The sequence below is a fragment of the Argiope bruennichi genome, chromosome 9, assembly GCF_947563725.1.
Source record: "Argiope bruennichi chromosome 9, qqArgBrue1.1, whole genome shotgun sequence".
Taxonomy (NCBI): Eukaryota; Metazoa; Arthropoda; class Arachnida; order Araneae; family Araneidae; genus Argiope; species Argiope bruennichi.
Window position 1 is genome coordinate 81,936,103 of NC_079159.1, and position 23,134 is coordinate 81,959,236.

General features: G+C 27.6%; 1 protein-coding gene across 1 annotated transcript in view; it reads right to left on the reverse strand.

Moving 5' to 3' along the window:
* The window catches only part of LOC129984349 (metalloprotease TIKI2-like), a 229,573-nt gene that overhangs the window by 105,006 nt on the left and 101,433 nt on the right, over positions 1 to 23,134 (reverse strand). The window contains exon 2 of the mRNA XM_056094216.1: positions 9,360 to 9,422. Within this exon, the coding sequence (XP_055950191.1) occupies positions 9,360 to 9,422 (63 nt within the window). The remainder of the gene's footprint in view (positions 1 to 9,359; positions 9,423 to 23,134) is intronic.

Consider the following 23,134-nt stretch of genomic DNA (forward strand, 5'->3'; position numbering starts at 1 on the left):
TCTTAATGTTCGTTAAAATTTTAATAATTAAATATTTTATGCAATTCTAACTTTAATAGATTCTTCAGCAAAATATTTTAAATTTCAAATTTTGATAGTCATATAATTCACTCATAATATTATAAAGGCCTTCAGTCATAATGTGATATGTATCTCTCTAATTTTCTGTTACCCCTCGTAGAATTTATGCTTTAAATTAAAGTGTAAATGATTAATCTGCGATTAATATAATAATATTTTTTTACTGAAACAAAGCATTTTTTTAATAATATGATTACTGATAATAGAGTCACTGAGCGTTTAAACTTTATGGGCACTAAAGAATATCTTTCTTAATTTATGTAATCTCTCAAGAATTTGTCAACAAAATTTTCTCAGATTCATCATGAACAGATCGATTCATTAACAATGTTTAATTTTAAATGCATCAAACACTAAGAAAATAAAATGAATCGTTTAAAATAATCGGTCTAAAACGGGTTTAAAAAAACTACTTAAAAAACGATGTACTTAAAACTATAAGTATATACAAAAAAAAATATAACTAACACAAATACAATTTAATTACAAAAGCATGCAACTAACCGAAAAATAATTTAAATCATCAGTTGAGAATGGTTGTCATGGCAACAATCAGAATACACTACACATGCGTGAATTTTCTTCGCCAGTTATGCTAACGCAAATGCGTGAATTTTTCTACGCCAGTTGGGGTAACGCTATGCAGATTATACATTTTTAATTTCCTTTATTCTGTGTTATTTTAATTCAAAAGTACTTCAGAATGAATCTGAAACATGGATTAATTAACAATGTTTAATTTTAAATGCATAAAACATTAAGAAAATAAACAGAATCGTTTGAAATAATCCGCCGAAAAATGTTAACCCTAGCCTCATTACTGTTGGGAGAAAAAAAACCTGAAGCCTTACTCATTTGGCGGTGGGGAAAATGGAAGATTATTTTGGCAGAAAAGTTGGCGGTGGGGAAAATGGAAGATTTTTTTGGCGGAAAAGTTAGTTTTTAATTAATAATTAAAATTCTAATTAAAAATTCGAGAAAAGGGACCCCAGGTGCACATTCCCGACCTCTAAGGTATACATGTACCAAATTTGGTAGCTGTAAGTTGAATGTTCTGGCCTGTAGAGCGCCAACGCACACACACACACACACACACACATTGAGCTTTATTATAAGTATAGATAATGTGCACGCAAGGTGTTTTCATGCCAAATTGTTAGACAAAACTCCCTATTTACAAACAAAGATTTTGTCCTTAATATTTGGATACTTTTTCATACATATAAATTAAATTTCAGATATAAATGGAATTTTCTTAAAGACGGAGATACGTTTAATTTGTCCTCACTTATTTGCAACTTTTTCTATCTTTCACACTTTTTTTTTATCCATCGTATTCTTCTAAACAGTGTCTTATATTAAATTAATATTTTTTTCTGAATAAAAATATTTAATCTGATCATAATATTAATAGCTATTACTTGGACAATGATTTTCCAATGAATTTAAAGTTATTTTGACATAGGTGGGGTTGGACATTTTGGGTGGTAATTTACATTGAATAGTTCAAGAAAATGCAAAACAAATATATGCGAAAGTAATGACGAAGCATTCTAAATTATACAATGTGATTTATTTGCTAAAGATTTTGCGATAACAATAAATCCAAAAATCGTTTGATATGTTGATGGAACTCATGATACGTAGAAGAACTTCCCTATGCAGTTCTGTTGAAACACAAATCAAAGCTGATGCTGCCTAAAGGAGAGCATTAACGAATGTTCCAGTTTCTATTATTTGTAGCAGATAAATTGATTATGCTTATTTCTTCTGTAAAAAATGGAAATAGCAATTTATCTGCTATTCTTGAGATTTTATATCTTCTCTTTTTACCAGAAGCTTCCTGATATTTGTTTCATATTTTGTAAAATGAACTCTGGTGAAGGGATTAATATAAGTAAATCTAACCTTGTTAGAATCCCAGCATTTTGCCTAGATCCGATTATTTTTCAATGGATTAGGCAAAAAAAAAAGTATTTTTAAGAAAGAAAAAAATGTGATTAAGCGTTTGAACAAATGCATATAAAAATATATATAGCTTTTGTAATTATTTTTTTAAATAATGTAGTAAGTATATTATTTTAGAGCCCACAACAAATATTTCAAGATTCAAATATGATATAAATGTGTATATTACATATTTTTTGTCCAATTTTGTTTGGGGGGCCAATTTTTAAAATATTATTTCTCTAGATATTCCAGTAATACATTGTTCGTTGCCCTCAAATTCAAACCGTTTTCATTGTTTCATCAAATATTTTACCTCGTGAAATCCAAAGAATAAAAATCCTGTTTAAAATCTGTGCAGTGCAAAAAACAAATAGAAAAGCATGATATAATATAACGAAATTTAGATAACAGATGAACCAGACATTATTGTTCTTAGAAAAATAATGATAACATTGTCTTCAATAAAAAGGTTAATGCAAAAGATTAACGAAAATGAAATAAAATAATTAAAAAAACTTGGTTTTAATGTTTGAAAATTTAGTGAAATTATGGATATAAAGTTAAATCTAAAAGATTTAACTGAAATTAAATGTAATCAGAAATCTCGAGGAACAAATGGTCCCCACGGGCGTCTAGTAGAGAAACAAATTTTAATAAAACAGAATATATGAGCTGTAATTATGCAATAAAATAGTAATTTTATGCTAAAAATAAGTACCGTAGCAATATATGTGATATTCTGCAAACTACTAGCTGGTGTGGAGAGGTGGGTGCCAGCTCAGGTGTCGTCCTCGTCATCTGACACACACAATTTTGAAAAAAATATCAAGAAGTTTTTAACTTATTCTACGTAGTTTTTTGCTTTGTGATACTCTCAAAACATCAGGAAACTAAATATTGTCAAAAATGCTGAAAATTTTGAATTTTTAATGTGCCTATGAATTTTAGAACCTAAGTAAATCCTTGTTTGTAACATTTTATTGCGCAGTACATGAAAGGTTTTAGAAATGTATTGGGTAGAGTTTCCATTTTTACTAAGAGCCCTAAGGAATTTTCATCATGCATAGCTTTTATGTGAAGCAATGGCAATATTACCTTATATCTATCACCTACAACTATATAATATTCACTTCATGCACATTCAGCTTTTCTTTTAATCCATTTCACTTTTCTTTCAATGAACCTCGAGTGCCTTAATACTCCACAAGCAAATGAAATAGGATTAGGGCTAAAAGTTTGTTGTCAAAGTAGGAAGTTAACAATTTTTAGATTAAAACAAATAGATCACTGGAATTCCTACAATAGTACTTCAACATTTTGAGGCTCTTTTTTAAATTTTATTAAATCAATTAACAGAGATGGATAAAGCAGAACAAAGGCAGGAAAAGCAAACCTTCAACCTATTATCCCCATGTAAAAAAGAAATAGAAAAACATAATTTCTATAGACAAGATCTACATCCGGATTAAAGCATGAAAGAACTTTCACTCTTCTCTTTCCGCAACTTGTTATTTAATATCAGATTTTTCCTTTTTAATTTATATAATAAAACTGATGTTGTTGTTTCTTATGGCACTTGTCATGTAGAAACCCGCTGTTGTGGAGCGTCGTGGGAGCGTCGCTTGTTTTTATAGTAGCGCCATATAGGGCGAAGAGAACGACTTAGCTACACACACACATCACAACCCTTTTTACGGGGCGGACTTCATTTACGCATTTCATTCACTCATCCATAGACCGTAATTGAGACCTGAATCAGAGAACGATAGCCCCTGATCCAGTACCCCCAGTGGTATTACTCTCAACCAGACAGATTTATGCGCGCGTCAGCCACCAAGCACGGGGGGAATCTTCGGCCGGCGGGGTTCGAACTCGCAACCTAAGGGACGCGAATCCAGCGCTCTACCAACCAGGCTATCCCGGCCTCTTAAAACTTCTAAATTTTACCTTCACAAATCAAATTCTTGAATGAAATCATTAATTCACATCATCTCTATGATGGTAATATAAGTATATAAGAAATAACAAAGTGAATTAAAGAAGTAAGTAAAATTAGCTATATACATTAGTAGCAGCACATACCCTTCAAATTTTTAAAATAGTTAATTTTTCAAAACTTAGAAAGAAATTCAACAAAATTAGTAATCAATTTTGAAGTAAACAGCTGTAAGATATCCCTAAAGCCGTTTAGAACTGACTTGACAACTGAGAAAGAAATTATTTTTAAAATTTTATTCAAAAATCACTATTTTATATTTTATTGACTTTTTTCTTCAATAATCAAGTTGTTAAATATAAATATAAAACGCTTATTTAAATAAGTAAAAATATAACCCCAAACTCTCTGTTTTTAAAAAAAATAACAAGTTTTGAGAAATTCTAAAAAAAATGAAATGAAATGGAATTAAAATGATTCAAGAGTGAATGGACACGAAGTAATCAAATGCCATTACCAGAAACACATAAAATAGGAATACACAAGAGGCAAGTAAAATCAATTCAATATTTAGATTATCACTTGAATACTGAGGAATACTTTTAAATAGGTAATATATATACTAAATATTCCATCCAATCATTCATCGCTTCAACCACACATAGGTTAAATTAAATTACTAACTTGTGCATCAAATGAAAAATTCTCAGTGACTTAGTTAATTAATAAAAAATAAATGTACACAAAGTATAAACATAGTCAACAAAATTAATTTTAAATATAATGAATATCTATTAAATCTTATGAACGTATTTTAATTCTGCAGTTTTTGGTTCTGTATTGGGCCACGCATCTGTTGAATTATTCTTCTAACTATTAAAGTATTTACCGCCTCAGTGAATTAGTAGAAAATTTAATTAGTTCAGTTAAGCTATTAATGGCCGTTAATTAGTTTCCACTGCAAATATTTTAATCCTAACTATTCAACGATTTAGCTTTCTGAAAAATTAATCAGTTTCTTGCTGATTTGGTACTCAAATGTATTTATAAAGTCATTCGCTAAGCATCTTTTTCTCGGATTTTAGAGCAGGTAATAACTTATTTAAACAAATGTATGGTGCATTTACTCTCTATGCAAAATAGAAATAAACTTTAAAAAAAAGAACTTTGAAAGCTTTTTTTATTATTTATTTCATTTAAGGTGTACGTACACACTAGAAGATTTTTTTTTAAATTCTAACTTTTAAAATCCAATTTTTTTACAGTAGGTCATTAATATATGTTTAAACTCATTTCAGTGAGAAAAAAACCATATTACACTTATTAATTAATTAAATAATATTTAATCAGCTAATTAGCATATTTTTTAAAACATGATATTTTAAATTCTAGTTTGTACAGACACACAATTCTAGTTGGAAATTATGTTTAATATAAGTCTTCATATTGTCTGCCTCAATCAAGTTATAAAAGTATAGAGTTTTTTTTTTTTTTTTTTTTTGCCAATTTTTTCGAGAAGATTTTTTTTCTGTAATTTTAACTTTTAAAAAGCCATTAAAAATTTATTTCTATGAATATAACTTTGATTAAGACACAAAACATCCACTGTTTCATACAGATTATTTTTATGTATAAATAATTGTATTTGGTTAATTTCTTGTTGAGTTATGATTGTTTGAATGAAGCAACATAGAGGAAAAATATCATTCTTCATAAAATGAGTTTAAGACAAACCGAAACTAGAGTTTTTAGTGAAAGTACCTCAAGAAAAGTAATTATAACTCGAGAAATATTCCGAATATTGACAACATCTTGGTATCGTTTGAAAGCTAAAGGACCGGAGAACATTTTGAAGCACTAAAAAAATATTCGATATTTTGAACGATTTTCGAAGTTTCAAGTGTGTACGTACACCTTAAGCATATGCTTGATTCCACAATTCTCTGGAAACCACTGAAAAACATTTCGCATTCACAATTTTCAACTCATGATTTATTCATGACTCAGATTCGAAAAAAAATTTATCCCTAGGAAATAAGTTTCTTAACAGAAGGAATATCCAGTTTTCGGTAGTGATAAAACACATCAGTATATTTTCATTTCAACGGTTATTATGATTTTGTACAAAGTTAAGAATATTGCAATTTATAAATTTTAGTTGAAGGTGAGTTTTGTATTATTTATTTTTGTATACTATAACAAGCATCTTAATAAATACTAGGCGATTGGACAACCTAGTTATAGAAATTTTTTATGATTCATTTTAATTTTTCAGGAATTAGACATAATTTTCTTTGTAAATATTTTTTTTTTTTTTGCTTTCATATATAATATTTACTGTTTGACATATTTGCAATTTTTATCGACCAAAACTGTCATGCACTTATTATATATCGTTCATCAGTAGTTTTCAATAACAATTGAATTTTAAAAAATCATTATTCCAACGATATTTTTAACAAATTTTGTGAATTTTCCAAATAATGAGGGGTAACTTGGCATTTACCTCTTGAATACGAATGAATTACGAAAAAAAAATTTACCTCCTTTAAAATAAATGTTAAATGCTTAACATGTATTAACATTAATTCGATTTCATATTAGCTGATTTGTATGTTAATAAGTAAATTTCATTTGAGATCATAACAGAATTGATTATCTAATACCAATGTCATTTCTTCGCAATTAATGAATATATTTCTTTCTTTTTAAAAATGAGGAAAAAAAATGTTTTCTAGACAATCCGTGTGATTACAATTTGCATTCTAAAGACAAAAAAAAAACCTTCCCAAAATCTTTTAAAACATTTGACAATGTCATTAAAAACACAGCAAGAGACATCAGAATATGCATTTAAGGAGGATATTATTGAATTTTAAAATGATAATAGCAATTTATAAAGCAACCAATGTCCTTATTTCCTTTCGGTATTTTTATGAAATCTCTCGTGTTTTGGTAAAAACTGTGAAAGCATTGACAATTCGATTTTGATTTCTGGAAGTCAAAATTTAAATAAAATAATTTAAAAACTAAGAAAGTTTTATTTTATATATTTCTTAGATACTTGAGGAAGATATTATCTCAAAAAATTATTTCTACATAATAATTTCTTTGATACATAATCTATAATTATGTTTTTATTATCACGTTGTAATACAAACTGATTTCAATATTTTATCAAACTAGCTAGGTACTTGCTTTCGCCAGTGTTAGAATTAAGATTTAAAAAAATTCTTTTATGTAGTCATTAGCTTCGAAGTAAGAGTTTCAATTAAGCTTTTATTTTGTTACATATATGTGCAATTCTTAATTTGAACGACCAATAATTTGTTGTAGAATGATTCTATTAAATTAATATTTTAAGACTTGTCAAATAATAAAGTGAAGTTTCAGATAAATGCTTTATATAAAAATAATATAACAGTCAGTATAGCCAATATCTCGAATGGCGGCAATTAGTCAAATAATTAAGATTCTAAGAAATAGATTGCATATTTTGATGATGAAAAAGAGAGTTTGGATCTGAAACTATCTTTTATACGACCACAGTATAAAATTTTATTGATACAGTATATTTATTAATTAAATTCACCCTTAAATGAACTGAAGTTAGAAAGCATTGTTTGAAGACATTACGTTAATTAAACTTCGATTATTGATAACAAAAATTTTCACCAAGAATTATTATAAGAATTCGTTACCTGGAAAAGAATCTCGTTAAAAGTCTGATTCAATCAAATTAGCGCAGCAACATGAAAATTACTGCTCCACAAACATTATGAACTATTGCTGCTTGGACATAAATTGGACCCATCCTTCACTCTGACACGAAACAGCACTCAGGAAGTTAAGAGTTGTACTTAATCTTTATGGAGTGCTTACTTCGAATAAGTCACATGCTTTATATCAAAGGTTTGGAACAACAGAGTATGCTTATTTATAGAATCTCCTCGGTAAATACTTCTTATGTATCGATATTATTTGGTTTATTAAAAAGGTGTTTATATCTGAAAGAATGATTACAGTTAAAAAAAAAACTGTGATTTTTTAAATCGGAAAAATATAATAAATATAAAAACATAAATATTTTTTTATGAAAAAAGTATAATTATTTTTATAGAATATATGTTGAAATTTGTCGCAAGATATAACTAAAAAAATGTGTAAATTTAATTACATGTATAACTATTGATAGCATGAGGCACAGTATAAAGGAAATATTGCATATCGGTGATATATTATAATGCATTTTAATTTTTATTTAATACTTTTAACTGTCTTAATTCTTTTAAATGTTAAGTCTTTATCTTAGAAACTATTAATGATAGTGCGTTTGTATGTGTGTTAACTATGATCTACTTGACAGGTTATTGTACTTCGAGTTCCCATATTCAATTCTGACGTAATTCAGAAGATAAGACACAAAATTCTCAGTTCTCTGCCTAAATTTCAGAAAAAGTTTGATTTTCATACAATTTTAAAATTTTAAAAAACGATTGTCTTTAGTACCAATTATTTTATTGTTTATTTTTTTCATGAAGTTTGAAACATTTTTAATTTTTTTGGACGATTTTCGGCAATGTATTCCATTGTTGTAACGCATTTCAAGCTTTCAGTGTTTCATTATATATTGAATCACGTGATTTTTTTATTACGAAAATGTAAAGATAGATTCCGCTAATTATTTGCTCAGTTTATTTAAGGAATCATAAAGTCGATAGATTATCTAGACATATACGATTTTATTGGCAATATCATGCTATGGGGGCTCGAACTCATTATATGAATGCCTTCTTTGTTGAAAGAATCATGAATCTATAATATGATATTTGATTTAAATTGAATAGAACAATATTTCTAGCAAACCATCTGGCTACTAAAAAAGAATTATGCTTATTAATACAAGAATAATAAATCAGTATCTGCCAGATATTTTAGAAGGATAAAGTATAGTTAATATTGTTTGTATTTGCTTTAAAGTATTTAAATCCGATTTTAAATGAAATTAAGAAATTAAAAGATCTTTGATGTTTTCTTAATGAAGTTAAATCATTCTTAAATGATACATATATTTTAGAGTTTTGATGAATAAGTGGCCAGTCATCGTACTGGTTACTTTGCCATCTTTCATGATTCAAAATTACAAAGGCCATCTCAAGCAATCTCCATTTAAATAAATAAGATTTCGCATTGCTAAAGTGTTCAGAAGCATTATCCAGTTATTTGGAAAAGAAGATACTTTAAATCTAAATGTTATATTTATCAAAGCGAATTTTTTTTTAAATTTATTTTTAAAACTCTGTGTTACTTTTTAAACAAATTTTCTAGAACTATACCCTTTCTTATTTAATTCTAGAAATATTTATTAATGAAAATACATAAACATACTCACTTGGTCACAAAATGAAGGTTTCTTGTAAGCCAAGACAGTAAAAGAAAGAGCTGTACAAAATATCTGAAAAATAAAAATTGCTTGGATTAATAAAGGAACGAGTATAAAATTTATTAGACAGTAGTTACAAAATACGAAAGAAACAAATGATACAGAAAAACAAACACAAATATTGAATTATTATAATATTTTCTTCATGCTTCCTTACCATTGTAAATTCAATTTCTTATTTTTATGAAACGCAGTTTCCAATTTCTTTTAGAAATTCAATAATAACATTTTTTTTTAATTGCTGTTCATTTGAAAATGATAGGAACATTCTGAAATATCCTATGACATATCAATTCCTGTTTTAAATATCAATTCTGTTCAAAATTTGCAAAACTTTCATTAGTATTTAATATCGATTATTTATCACTAATATCTGAATAAATTATTTAAAAACTATATAGCCAAGCAGAAGTTTATAGTTAATTATATGCTATTTATATTCCCCGACAGCATGATTAATTTAGAACTTGCTAGTTGTTATTAAAATAATTTATGAAAAGAAGTGCTGATATTAAACTCTTTTATTTCTACTATTTTAATAAAATCCCATACAACAAGAATAACATAAAAAAATAACTCTTCCAATGTGCATTCTTTCACAGATTCCAAGTCAAAGTAACTACTGATACACAAGATGATGCTGTACAAACTCGCAAAAAAGGTGTGTGTATTTTTTAACAAAAAGACTAAAATATGTTTTGTTAAATCTATGTATAACAAAATTATAAGAATCCAGTTACTTCCAACATGCTTCTAGTATCTGGTTGTTGCATAGAGAAATTTTAAATTCATAAAGATTCAATACCATCAAATAAATGTTTAGTTAACAGTCGAATTTATAGTTAAATTGTAGAATATTATTCAAAATCAGATAGCGATAAATAGCATATAGCAAACAGAATTACGTGGCTTGCAAGAAATTAATGCAATATGACTAATATGCAAACGATATTCTATGGTAATTGTGTTCTACGCTTTGCTTTTAATTCACTGTTCAGAGGCGAATATTGTTGAATTTTATCGCATTCCGTTGAAAAGCATGCAATATGTGAGTACAGTTCCCAAAGTTCCAATGATAAAACTTCTTTGAATTGGTGCAATTTTCCAGACAGTTAAAAATATGTATCTATTGTCATCGAATAGAATTCGTTTATGGGAAAGTAGGAGATCTTCTTTCTTGCATGCTAATTCTTTTAGTTTCTTTAAAATGCTTTCAGTGGATTCACACACCAAAGTACCCGTCATACTCATAGCAAAAAAAGCTGAACAACTGACTCCAAATAGAAACCATATAGATATATACTGAGTATTGAATAACCAAAACTCCGATTTTTGCATGTAACTATCTATGCCATAGTACATAGTACAAGAATTGAAAAGAGTGCACAGAAACATTGAGTAAGACAATTGAGAATCAATATCTTCAATTAATTCTCTAATAACTTTGTAAACTTCAATATCCCCATCCTGCAAAACTATTTTTGATGACAGCTGTTCTTTGAAGCTCTTATTCATGCAATATATTTGATGGCACAATAATGTGTAATAAACTGCAAATGTGTGAAAAGGCAGCAATATGAATGTTATTTCTATAAGGACAGTCAGCAATACATGCATAATTTTAGAATAAGGTTTTGAAATGATGTAAGTAAACAATAAAATTTCATTCATTTTAAACAATGAGATAAAATTGCAAATGCCAATAGGAATGTAAGCTAGAATTCCACAAATAGCCCAAAAATAGATCCATTTATTTTTGCTATTTCGAGTTCTAAATTTGTAAATCTTTGATAAATAGTCTATACGTTTAAAGATGTAGTAAAAATATTTCAAATGATCTGACAAAGAGTTTCGTAGAAAAAAGGACAGCGCATGATAGCAGAATATACTCGAAAAAAACGTATGTCTCTTGATCATAATAATTATTAACAACATGTTGATGTATACACTGAACAGCACTATGGCATGATTAAAAGTACGCAGCAGCAGTAATTTTACTTTTTTATTTGATTTACTACATCGGGACGGGCTTATTATAGCAGAAACACTAAAAAGCAAAAATATCCATTTAAAAGGCACTTTTCTCCTCTTTTCAACAGTATTAGTAAAAAATCTAAATTTTAATTTCATTTTTACCAATATCGGTGCGAATGTCTATATTTTTTCGATTATTTATATTTGACTGCTTTGATTCTTTCGCAAATGCTTATCAAATTTGAAACATAGAAATATTAAATTTGGCGATAAAAACATTTATCTCCTTTCTCTATTTTCCGTCTTTCTGAAAAAAAAAATTTCTTATTTATTTTAAAGGCAGCGGTATTATTACAGTTGTTATTGAAGCACAAGCAATACAAAAATCTCTTAGAATTCATTTACAATTGATTAATTATCTTTAGAAGGGTGCTAACAGCGCCATCTGCATCAACTTTCAGTATACATACAAAATCCATAAAGAAAACAAAATCCAAATGATATTTATTTTTCTTTAATCTACTTTCTTTTCTAAAAATTGTCACAATGGGTAAAAAAAGGACTTTTCATCGCTTACTTTACTTTTCATGACTTTTAATGAAACTTTCTTTGTATGTTATTTGATACAATGGTATACCAGTAAAAAGAAGTAGATATTTTTTGTCGAATAATGTTATTATTAAGATAATAAATTGATAGATTCGAAGATTTGAGCTTAAGTTATTATTGGCATAAAAGGCTGAGAAATCGACCATTCCGTATTTTCCCCAATATTCTATTAACAAAATAATTAAAAAAATGATTGATTTTTAAAATTGTCTCAAGATTATAAATATCTTAAGCTGAAACACATCGATCATTTTTTAATATGGAGAAAATGGCATTTAAGTGTCATTTTATATGCATTTGAAAAGCGGCGTTTTAATTTTTCATACATATTAATGAAATAAATTATTTGATATGACATGCTTGATGAGTACATATCCAATTGAATCATTTTTAGAGAAAATAATTTCGTATTCTTATTACTCTGATACTAAAATTTGCAAAACGTCTATACATAAAGTCTATTAAATGAAGATTAATGTTATTTTTTAAGTCATTACTCATTTCTTTTTCTTCATCTCCAGTCAGAGTGTCATACTTGAGATAATTCCAAAGATCGTTTTAATTTTTAACCATGACAAGAAACACGGTTGGTGTTCTTACAGCACCAATAAGAAGACCAAATTAATGAGGGCTTGTGAATTCCCTTCGAGATTATGTACTTTCAAAAAAGATTTGTGAGGAAAACTAGAAATCTCTACAACTCGGAAATAGCAGTTATTTTTTAATGTGAACTTTTAAAAAGAATTAATTATAAAAATGCTATTAAATTTAATTAATTATATAATGAAAACCATAAAAAATCTGAGGTACTGTAAATTTCAGAAATTTTAGAAACTTATGTAAAAAATTATGTTATGGAAGTATATATATTATTTTTGTACAAAAATTGAATTAACCCTCTTTAAACTTTTAGGCTATCCTCCTAATTAAATTTTATCATTTAGTTTTTAATTTTTTTCTTGCATTTATATAATCTACATTGATTATATCTTTCCTTAATTCCCTATCTTTTTTTAAATTTAGAATTGCATCCTGGAGTAGAGATTATCTCTTTCAAAGTTAAATTGCAAATATATTTTTAAAAAATTGCAACAAAAAAATTATATTTATTATATTATATAAAAAATTATTCCTAGTATATTCAGTACATTAAAAAAAACTCATATTTAATATAAATTTTTGCATTGTACAGTTTCGCTTTGCATTTACAAAAACAAAGCATTTCATATTCCCATTCAACAACCTTAAGTTAATATGGGCTGAGATATTTCCAAGAAAACTGAATAAACATTCAACAGACAATAACTTCTAGACTAAATATAATAATACTAACAAGCAAACTGTTGTGAAATTTATTTACATTAAAAAAATTAGACAATTAAAAATTTATTTAAAAAAAGCGAAAAATATTATTAATTAAAAAAATTCCAATGTTATTTAAATCAGACTATAATGATGAAAATGATGCTGATAATTCTAACATAAACGAAACAACGTTGTGAAAACGATTTCTTTAAAAATTGAGAACCAATAAATGACCACCAATCTTATTTAAAATTTTTATGTGCTGTTATATGCAGATGAAATGAAATTACTGTAGAGGGTATGATGGAAGAAAAATAAATATTTCAATCAACGAAAATTTTTATCTCCGTTGGAAGAAAAAGTTTGGAGTTGGAAGAAAAATTTAAAAGTCTATTCGAGAAAAAGTCTAAACGTTCATATACTACTAATTTAATATATGGTCCCTATATTATCCATTTTTAACATATCTCAAATGACTGAAAGATGCATGTATGCGGGGCTTTTTTTCATAAGAATGTAGCTCTTAAAAAATTTCTAATTTCTAAATATTCTAATTGCCCAATTTCTTCGCTGAGATAAGAGGATTTGTTAATTTTTTAGTACTTATGTAATTTACTTTAATGTTTACTTCCAATATTTTATGCTGTGCTCCGTTCTTAATAATAAAACTATTTTACAGAATTATTTTCTAATATTTTTGTAAATCCTTTTTCATTATACTAAAAAGTATGAAAAATTAAAATTCACACATTTTTAATTCAATTTAATATAATATGGTCTAAAATGTTGTCTATAAAATAAAGCGTTTGAAAAGATAGGCATAGATATTTTGTGAATAGTGGGAATGGGTATCATTTTTTTTATTTTAATTATTTAATATTTGAAAGAACTTTAATGTTTTTCCATGATAACTAATGAAACTATTATTCCACAATATTTTCATCAGGTATAGGAAAAATTGTTGTCACCATTGTCAAAATTGCTTTTTACACCATTTTAAAGCTCAAAACATTTCTCTTTTCACTGACACCTGTTTATTATGATACAAATTTTTCCTGAATTTTAGCAATCTTTGAAAAATATTTTTTTCTTTCAACGATAGATATTTTTTGCACTAAATTTCACATCATTTAGACATTTCTACAAATATTTAATTGCGTAATTTTCTTCCATTGTTTTTGTAAGCTTAAGAAGGAAGATTCCTTTTTAAGAATTCTCTTATTTATAAGGATTTAAAAAATGAAGTTACAGTAAAACAAAATTAACTGATAAACAGACAATAATGTTAGTACCACACTACGATATAACAGGATTTCAGCATGTTTGTTCATATGCATAATTTATAGAATAAGTGTAAGATTATTAAAATAAAATGGTTTCAAAACCTCTCATCATTTGGTGCTTAGAAACTTTTTCATGAAATCATACATAAAAGATGTAATTGATTGTAAACATAACCTGTGTTATTCCACAAAATTGATTTTTACACTCTCATTTCAAAACTTGATTCAAAACTTTGATTATAATGCAAATTTCCCTGGAGTTTTGGCAGCTTTCAAAAAAGAAAATTCATTCAATAATAGATTTTTTTTGCACTAAATTTCGAATCGTTTCAATCATTTCTTCAAATAATTAGTTGTTTGATTCGCTTCTGTCGTAGCTGTAATCTAAAGAAGAATGTCTGTTGTTTATAAGGAATTAAAAATTGAAGTTATAGTAAAGCAAAAGCTAAATGGACATTCATGCTTTAATAACACTACAATGTCATAGGATTTTCAGTATGATGGTCCATTCGAATAATTTATAGAATAGGTGTAAGACCATTAAAATAATATGGTTTTAAATTCTTATAATTCGGTGCTCAAAAATTATTCATCAAGTCATGCATTAAAGATTTAATTGACAGTAAACATAACCTGTATTTCCAGCGAACTGATTAACATTAAACGCGGCAAATTAGATAAATATTCATCATTTTAAAGCAAAAATGAAATAAGATTTATATATTCCAGCTTATATTAAAAATATTATCTCATCAATCTGAAGCAATACAAATTTATCAAACCACTGCAAAATAATTAAAACTATCACAGCAAAATCCACTAATAAATATGACCTTGTGAGTGAGTATTTTACAGCTTTTTGTGAAGAAACAACTTAAATGGAAAATATCGTTGGAAGTTGAATCAGTTTTCAATTTTGCAATCCTATTTTGCTGTTGCACTAATTATAGTCCTTCAATAATTTAAAAATTGAATTTTTCTCAAAAAAGTAAACTAATATATGACATAACTGCTTATAATTACAATAATACAGAAAATATGCATCAATGAAGGCAGACCTGTTCTTTGCATTCTATAATAAAAATTAAAAGAAATTCGATTTTTTTTTCTCTTCTTCCAGAATCAAAAAAATAAATGGCGGGAAAATTGAATGTCATTACTCAGACTTCGAGCATTTTGTGTCCACAACAATCGTTTGACATCTGAAAGCAATTCAGTAACAAATGATGCCACCATTAAAAGAGAAATAAGGACTTGCTCTTTCATCAGAGCTGTGGAACTTTTTCAGTGCTGTGGAACTTTCATCAGTGCCCGGAGGAACTTTTTTGACGTGTATTACTTTGAAAATTTATGGTGCGAACGTTTAGAACAGATTCCTTTGGGAAATTCTTTCTAAATTCTTTTTAAATTTTCTATGCAAATTATGAGGATATTCTTGTTTAATTTTAAACCAGTGGGAATGGTCTTTCCAAAACTTTCTCGCATACTCTTTAATAAACTTGCCATGTCAGAGAACACATTACAGGGCACGGGTGTACAATAGTTACGAAATATTAACTTTTGGCTCGAATGCAGTATTTTTGCTGAATTCATCGTGTCATCCTTGTAGAGTTAATTGCCGATTAACACCTGGCATGAAATTAATAGTATTCGAAAATCGAATTTGTATTTTAGACACATTTTTCTCAACCGATTGAAGAAAACCTTTGGCACAAAACTGCACTTATAGTCAGATATTTTCATACCAAATATAATATACACGGTGTTCATTAATTATTGTCGGGGTTTTCGTACCTCATAACTTTCGAATAAAAAATATTACGCAAAAACCGATTACGTATTCGTAAATTACATCTCAAAGAATTTCATTAATGATATTAAAGTGTAAAGCTTGCACAATTTGCACTTTGTAGGTATTCAGCTGAAGGCTATTCTTTGAGTTGTACTTTACGAATACATAATTCTTTGAGTTGTAATTTACGTATTCATAATTCTTTGAGTTGTAATTTACGAATATATAATTCTTTGAGTTGTAATTTACGTATTCATAATTCTTTGAGTTGTAATTTACGAATACATAATCTCCTTCAACTGAATGCCTACAAAGTGCAAATTGCGCAAGCTTTACACTTTAATATCATTAATAAAATTCTTTGAGTTGTAATTTACGAATACGTAATCGGGTTTTGCGTAATATTTTTTATTCGAAAGTTATGAGGTACGGAAACCCCGACAATAATTAATGAACACCCTGTATTTAAATCATTGCTTTTTTCAATTATCGCATTTAATGATTTCTTAAAGTACAAATCAACAGGCAGCCAACCCGTACTTGGATTTGGCTCAAAATTTTGCAAGAGTCTACACTATAGATTTTAAATATGTGTACTGGGTCTTATCAATTTAGATCTTGATCTTTTGTAGCTATCGTGTAACTTGCATTTGAACAGCTGGACAGACGGATTTCCTCTAAACAGATTTTATTCAAAATTTGATAGAAATTTGTAAATTTAGTGTAAATATCATATACTAAATTTCAACCATCTAGCTCAAATCTGTTTTGAGTAATCTTTGTCACAGACAGACAGATGGACATTTTCAAAAAATGTGTTTTTAAACTTAGGGAGATCTAAAATCTAAAGATTCGTCAAAATTTGAATTTTTTGGCGGTTACTATACTTTCTCTATACTACATATACGAGAAAGTGAAAAGCAAATACGATTGTATAGCATTGATGAGGGGTTATAAATTGCTGATTTTACTGATTACTATAATTATTACTTTTGTGATTACTATACTTTCTCTGTACTACGTATACCAGAAAGTAAAAAATGCTGAAAATTTTTGATAGAAAATTGGAATAGTAATCAGAGTTGTATTGCATGTTCCTTTCTTTTTGTTATTCATGTCTCCGGTTGCCATCAAAGATGCATAGTGGAATATGAAATTGCATGTAGATTCAGCTTGGAGAAAGATTTTTGGTCAATAAACATTGTCTTTATATATGGGGCAAGTATTTATGCTGTGATCTGAAGTAAAAAAATATTCACTGACTAAAGTATTAAAATTATTATTAGAGATGAAAATCAAAATAATCAGTCAGAAAAGAAATTATAAAAATTTGAAAACTATATAAAAAAATTACTTGTAGTTCCATTTTATTGTCAATGCGATAAAATTATTTTTTCACATCAGATTTGCACAAATAAAAGGGAAATAAGCTATAATTAAGATAACTTCAGGTACTTAGAAATGTCCTACTCGAGATTCTACTCGATAGACGTCTTTCTTTTATGTATGAATGTATCATTGAAGAGTTTTTAATTAAGGGAAACATAAAGAATAAGATGCCCATTTAGAAAACACGCTTCTCATAAATATCTTCTGAAATAAAATAATTCATATTCTTAAAGTAATATGTGTGTGTGTGTGTGTGTGTGTGTGTGTGTGTGTGTGTGTGTGTGTGTGTGTGTGTGTGTGTGTGTGTGTGTGTGTGTGTGTGTGTGTGTGTGTGTGTGTGTGTGTGTTTTGTATTACGAATTACATTCTTTCATATTTTAAGGCAAATCTTGGGAAGTCTTTATTTTTATTTTCTTGCATACATAGTATGGAGAAAGTATAGGAATCTCCAAAAAAATTCGAAATCGAGATTCTGACGAATCTCCACGTTTTAGATATCTCTGAATTCTTAAAATACATTTTTGAAACGTGTTCGTTTGACTGTCTTTGACAAAGATAACGCAACAATGCTTTGAGCTAGGCGGTTGAAATTTAGTATGCGATCTTTACACCAAATTTGCAGATATCTCTCGAATTTTGAGTAAAATTTGTTAAGAAGAAGTTCGTCTGTCCATCTGTTCGAATATAAGTTAACAAAATAACTACAAAACGAAGAGAGCGATATAAATAGGATTCGATACACAGACATAAAATAAACAATGTAAACACCTATCAAAATTTGAGTCAAATCCTACTATGGGTTGATTGTCCATCGTTTTATACTTTCAGAAACATGAAAGCGATAATTGGAAAAATTAATGATTTAAATGTATCAAATTTGGTATGGGATTTTATGACAAAAGTATTTTTATGTCAAATATTTGTTTTAATCTTCAGAAAAACATGTCAAAAGCACAAATTTGATTTTCGGATACTATTAACTGCTTGCTAAATACTATTCGGATACTATTAATCGCCAAAAAAGTAGACAAAGTTGGCATGATTGATACAGTAAAAAATGCCAAATTAATCCAAAAACTATTATTTCGAAACTATTGTATGCCAGAGTAGCATGCAAGGCGTTCTTCGAATGACATGTTCATAAGAGAGAATTTGAGAAAGTTTTTAGAAAAACACGCCCCTTGTTTTTATTGTTCCAGTTTTTTTTCCTCCGAAGTTTTTATTAAAATAATTTACATCCATCTTCCAACAATTCAGCCAAAAATTCATAAAAAAAATTGTTTTATCTGCCTGTACAAAAATTGACGAAGACACATGTATCTTATTATAAAAGTTTGCTTTCTTTTTCACTCACTCTACATCTAAAGAGCGAGGGAAATGATAAGACACAAAAGACGAATTCAGCACAACTGCGTCCACTGCAAGAAGTTCGAGAACTCGAAATTGAATTTTCCTTCCACATCCTAACATCCGGCGGCGATAGCACCACAATCTTAAGATTCAAAGAAAGATTCTAAAAACAATTTTAATGACAGATAAAGCGAAACAAAAAAAAAGCGAATCTGTTTTTGTAAGCTCATATCGTCTGTTACTGCCGCTCGAGCAAGTGCTCATGGGTAAAGCGATTGTCCATGAAATCTCCGAGAGAGAGAAAGGAAATTGTCTTTTATTGCCAACATTTAGAAAGGAAATAGTGGATTCGAAAAAACGAAATAAGCTGAAATTTGCTCGTATAATGGTGAAATGAGTTTTACTAAACAATGAAAGTTAGGAATTGAGGAAAGTTTTGGAAAGAAACCTGTTTAACAAGAAAGTTAAAGCAATCATGTTTACTCGTTGAAATGAAAATACCATTAAAAGCAAAGACTGTTTTTGCCTGAAAGCATTTGAATTTACTTTGAGGACAACGGGACTTCGTAAATACATATATATATATATATATATTTCTGTCTCTTTCTCTATGCATATATATATGCATATATATATATATATATATATATATATATATATATATATATATATATATATATATATATATATATATATATATATATATATAATGTTCGTTAAAATTTTAATAATTAAATATTTTATGCAATTCCTACTTTAATAGCTTCTTCATCAAAATATTTTAAAACTTCAAATTTTGATAGTCATATAGTTCTCTCATAATATTATAAACGCCTTCAGTCATAACGTAATATGTATCTCACTAATTTTCTGTTAGTTCCCGTAGAATTTATACTATAAATTAAAGTGGAAAGGATTAATCTGCAATTAATATAATAATATTTTTTACTGAAACAAAGTATTTTTTTTTATAATATGATAACTGATAACAGAGTCCCGAAGCGTTTAAAATTTATGGGCACTAAAGAATATCTTTCCTAATTTATGTAATATTTCAAGAATTTGTCAACAAAATATTCTCACATTCATTATGACCAGAACTATTAATTAACAATGTTTAATTTTAAATGCATCAAACACTAAGAAAATAAAACGAATCGTTTAAAATAATCGGTTGAAAACAGGTTAAAAAAACTAAAAAAAAACGATATACTTAAAACTATAAGCGTATACAAAAAATATATAACTAATATAAATGCAATTTAATTACAAAAACATGTAACTAACCTAAAAATAATTTAAATCATCCGTTGATAATGGTTGCCATGTCAACAATCAGAACACAATGCACATGCGTGAATTTTCGACGCCAGTTACGGTAACGCAAATGCGTGAGTTTTTCTGCGCCAGTTGGGGTAACGCTATGCGGATACTTCAGAATGGATCTGAAAGATCGATTCATTAACAATGTTTAATTTTAAATGCATCAAACATTAAGAAAATAAATAGAATCCTTTCAAATAATCAGCCGAAAAATCTTAAGCCTAGCCTCATGACTGTTGGGGAAAAAAACTGAAGCCGTACTCATTTGGCAGTGGAGAAAATGAAAAGATTTTTTTGCGGGAAAGTTAGTTTTTAATTAATAATTAAAATTCTAATTAAAAATTCAAAAAAAAGGCTATCCTATCTTTTAAGTTAGATCAAACTGCACACGGTGAGCAAATTTGATTAAAATCGGTTAAGTAGTTTAGGAGTCCATCGCGGACAAACAACGTGACGCGTAATTTATATATATATATATATATATATATATATATATATATATATATATATATATATATATATATATATATATATATATATATATCACTTGTTTGGCAAATTTCAAATTGAATTATATGAAGAAAAAAAACTCATCTTAAAATATATTAATTCATTTTAATCTTCTACGGGATATTTTGTTTTAAAAAGTGCTTGTATATCTTCTATTTACTATAATTATTGATTCAGTCGTTGGTAGCAAGTTTTAAGCAAAAATGTTTTGAAAAAAGTCAAATCATCAAATTCTTTTCCATAAAAAATCAATTTGATATTTAAAAGAAAACAAGCAAAGTTTCTGATCGGTACAGGCTTTGCTGAAATCAAAACCGTAATCATTACATGGTTTCCGAGATTCTTAAATAATGTTAGAAAAAATTAACACAAAATCCGGCAGTACTCAAATTATTATCAAAAAAAAAAGGAATAGTAAATAGAAAAATAAAAAAATTGGAGTTACATCTTAATGACAAAAAATTTTATAATTCCATATATTGACAGCTTTCATCATAATTATTAAATAATCATGGATTTTATTTGGTTGAATTAGTTGTATTAAATAATCATGAATTTTAAAATGAAATTCATTATTATTTAATACAACCTTATTAGAAATTAAGAATATTTCCAATTGCTTTCTTTTTCTCAGATTTAATTGTATGATCTCAAATCTAAAAAGTTATTCCTCTGTTGCCTTTCCTGCGAATCCTCAAATCAAAGCTGTTACGAATTGTGCTGGTGGATTTTTTCAGTTTGGCAGGTCACATGACATTACCAAAATGACACTGGAGACGGAACAGTGACGACCACCCCTTCTCTGTTTCCTAAACAGGGTCATCCTTTTATTGATTGAAGCCCTGAGTACTTGGAGTAGAATCAACAAAGAAAAAAGTAGTTCTTCGGAGCTAGAATTAATGTCTTTCCTCAAGTGAAATAATAAAGATCGAGAAAAATAGTAGAAAAAATCAAACACGCTATTCTGCTTTCAACTCAAAAGAAATCTTATTCTTCTTTTCTATAACAATTGTGGCAATCATTTGTTTGCGGATCTTCCAAATCTATTAATTTTAAAACAGGACAAACTTGTCTAGATTTTTTTTAATCTGTATAGATATCTTATACTGCCTGTATTTTTTAAAGCAAACATCCCCTTTCATAAAATATATTTTCTAGAGACTATTATTTATATTTTCATAGTTTCAAAATAAAATGGGTTTAGAAGCCGTTCGTAGAATTTAAGTAATGAGCATAAATTCACACTACAAGAAGCAGCATTTATATAGTTTTTGAAGGAACATTTGTAGCAAATGTAGAAATAGGTAATTTGCTCCGTTTTTATGCACTTATATATTGTTGTTGATGATATGTACAGAGAGAGAGAGAGAGAGATTGAGTATCATTTTAAGAGTATCCTAAGCCTTTAGAAGTGAGATTTAGGAGGTAATTTCCGTCGAATCATTTAACAAAATATGAAACAAAAATATGCGAAAGTAATGACGAACATTGCAGATTATTTTCGAATAAAATACACTGAAGATTTCATCCAGATTATGAATGATTTTCATTTAAAAATAAACTCAAGCATCTCTTGTTATCTACGATGATATAATATATTCATGTTTATCTCATGAATTAAAGTATAATTCGCTATGGAAGTAGGAAAAAATAATCATAAAAATGTTGCTGATGGAACTTATGATAAGTAGAAGCATTTCCTTTTGCATTTTTTTTTTTTCAAAAACAAATCAAAGCTGATGCTGCCTAAAGGAGAGCATTAACGAATGTTCCAGTTTCTATTATTTGCAGCAGATAAATTGATTATGCTTATTTCTTCTGTAAAGAAATGGAAATGAAGCAATTTATCTGCCATTCGTGAGATTTCATATCTTCTATTTTACCAGACGATTTCTACTATTTGTTTGGTATTCTATAAAATGAAGTCTGATGAATTGATTAATATAAGTAAAACTAAATCTTGTTAATATCCGGTCATTTTTCTTAGTGTATGCTTTTTTTTAATGGTTTACATAAAAAATTGTAAGCTTTTGTAAGACGGAAAAGATGTAATTAAATGTTTGAACGAATGCATATAAAAATATGTCTGCCGTTTGTAAATTGAAACTAAATTTTAAGAAAAAAAAATTGTACTAAGTATATATATTTCAGAGCTAATAAAAAGTGTGATTATTAAGGTTCAAAAATGG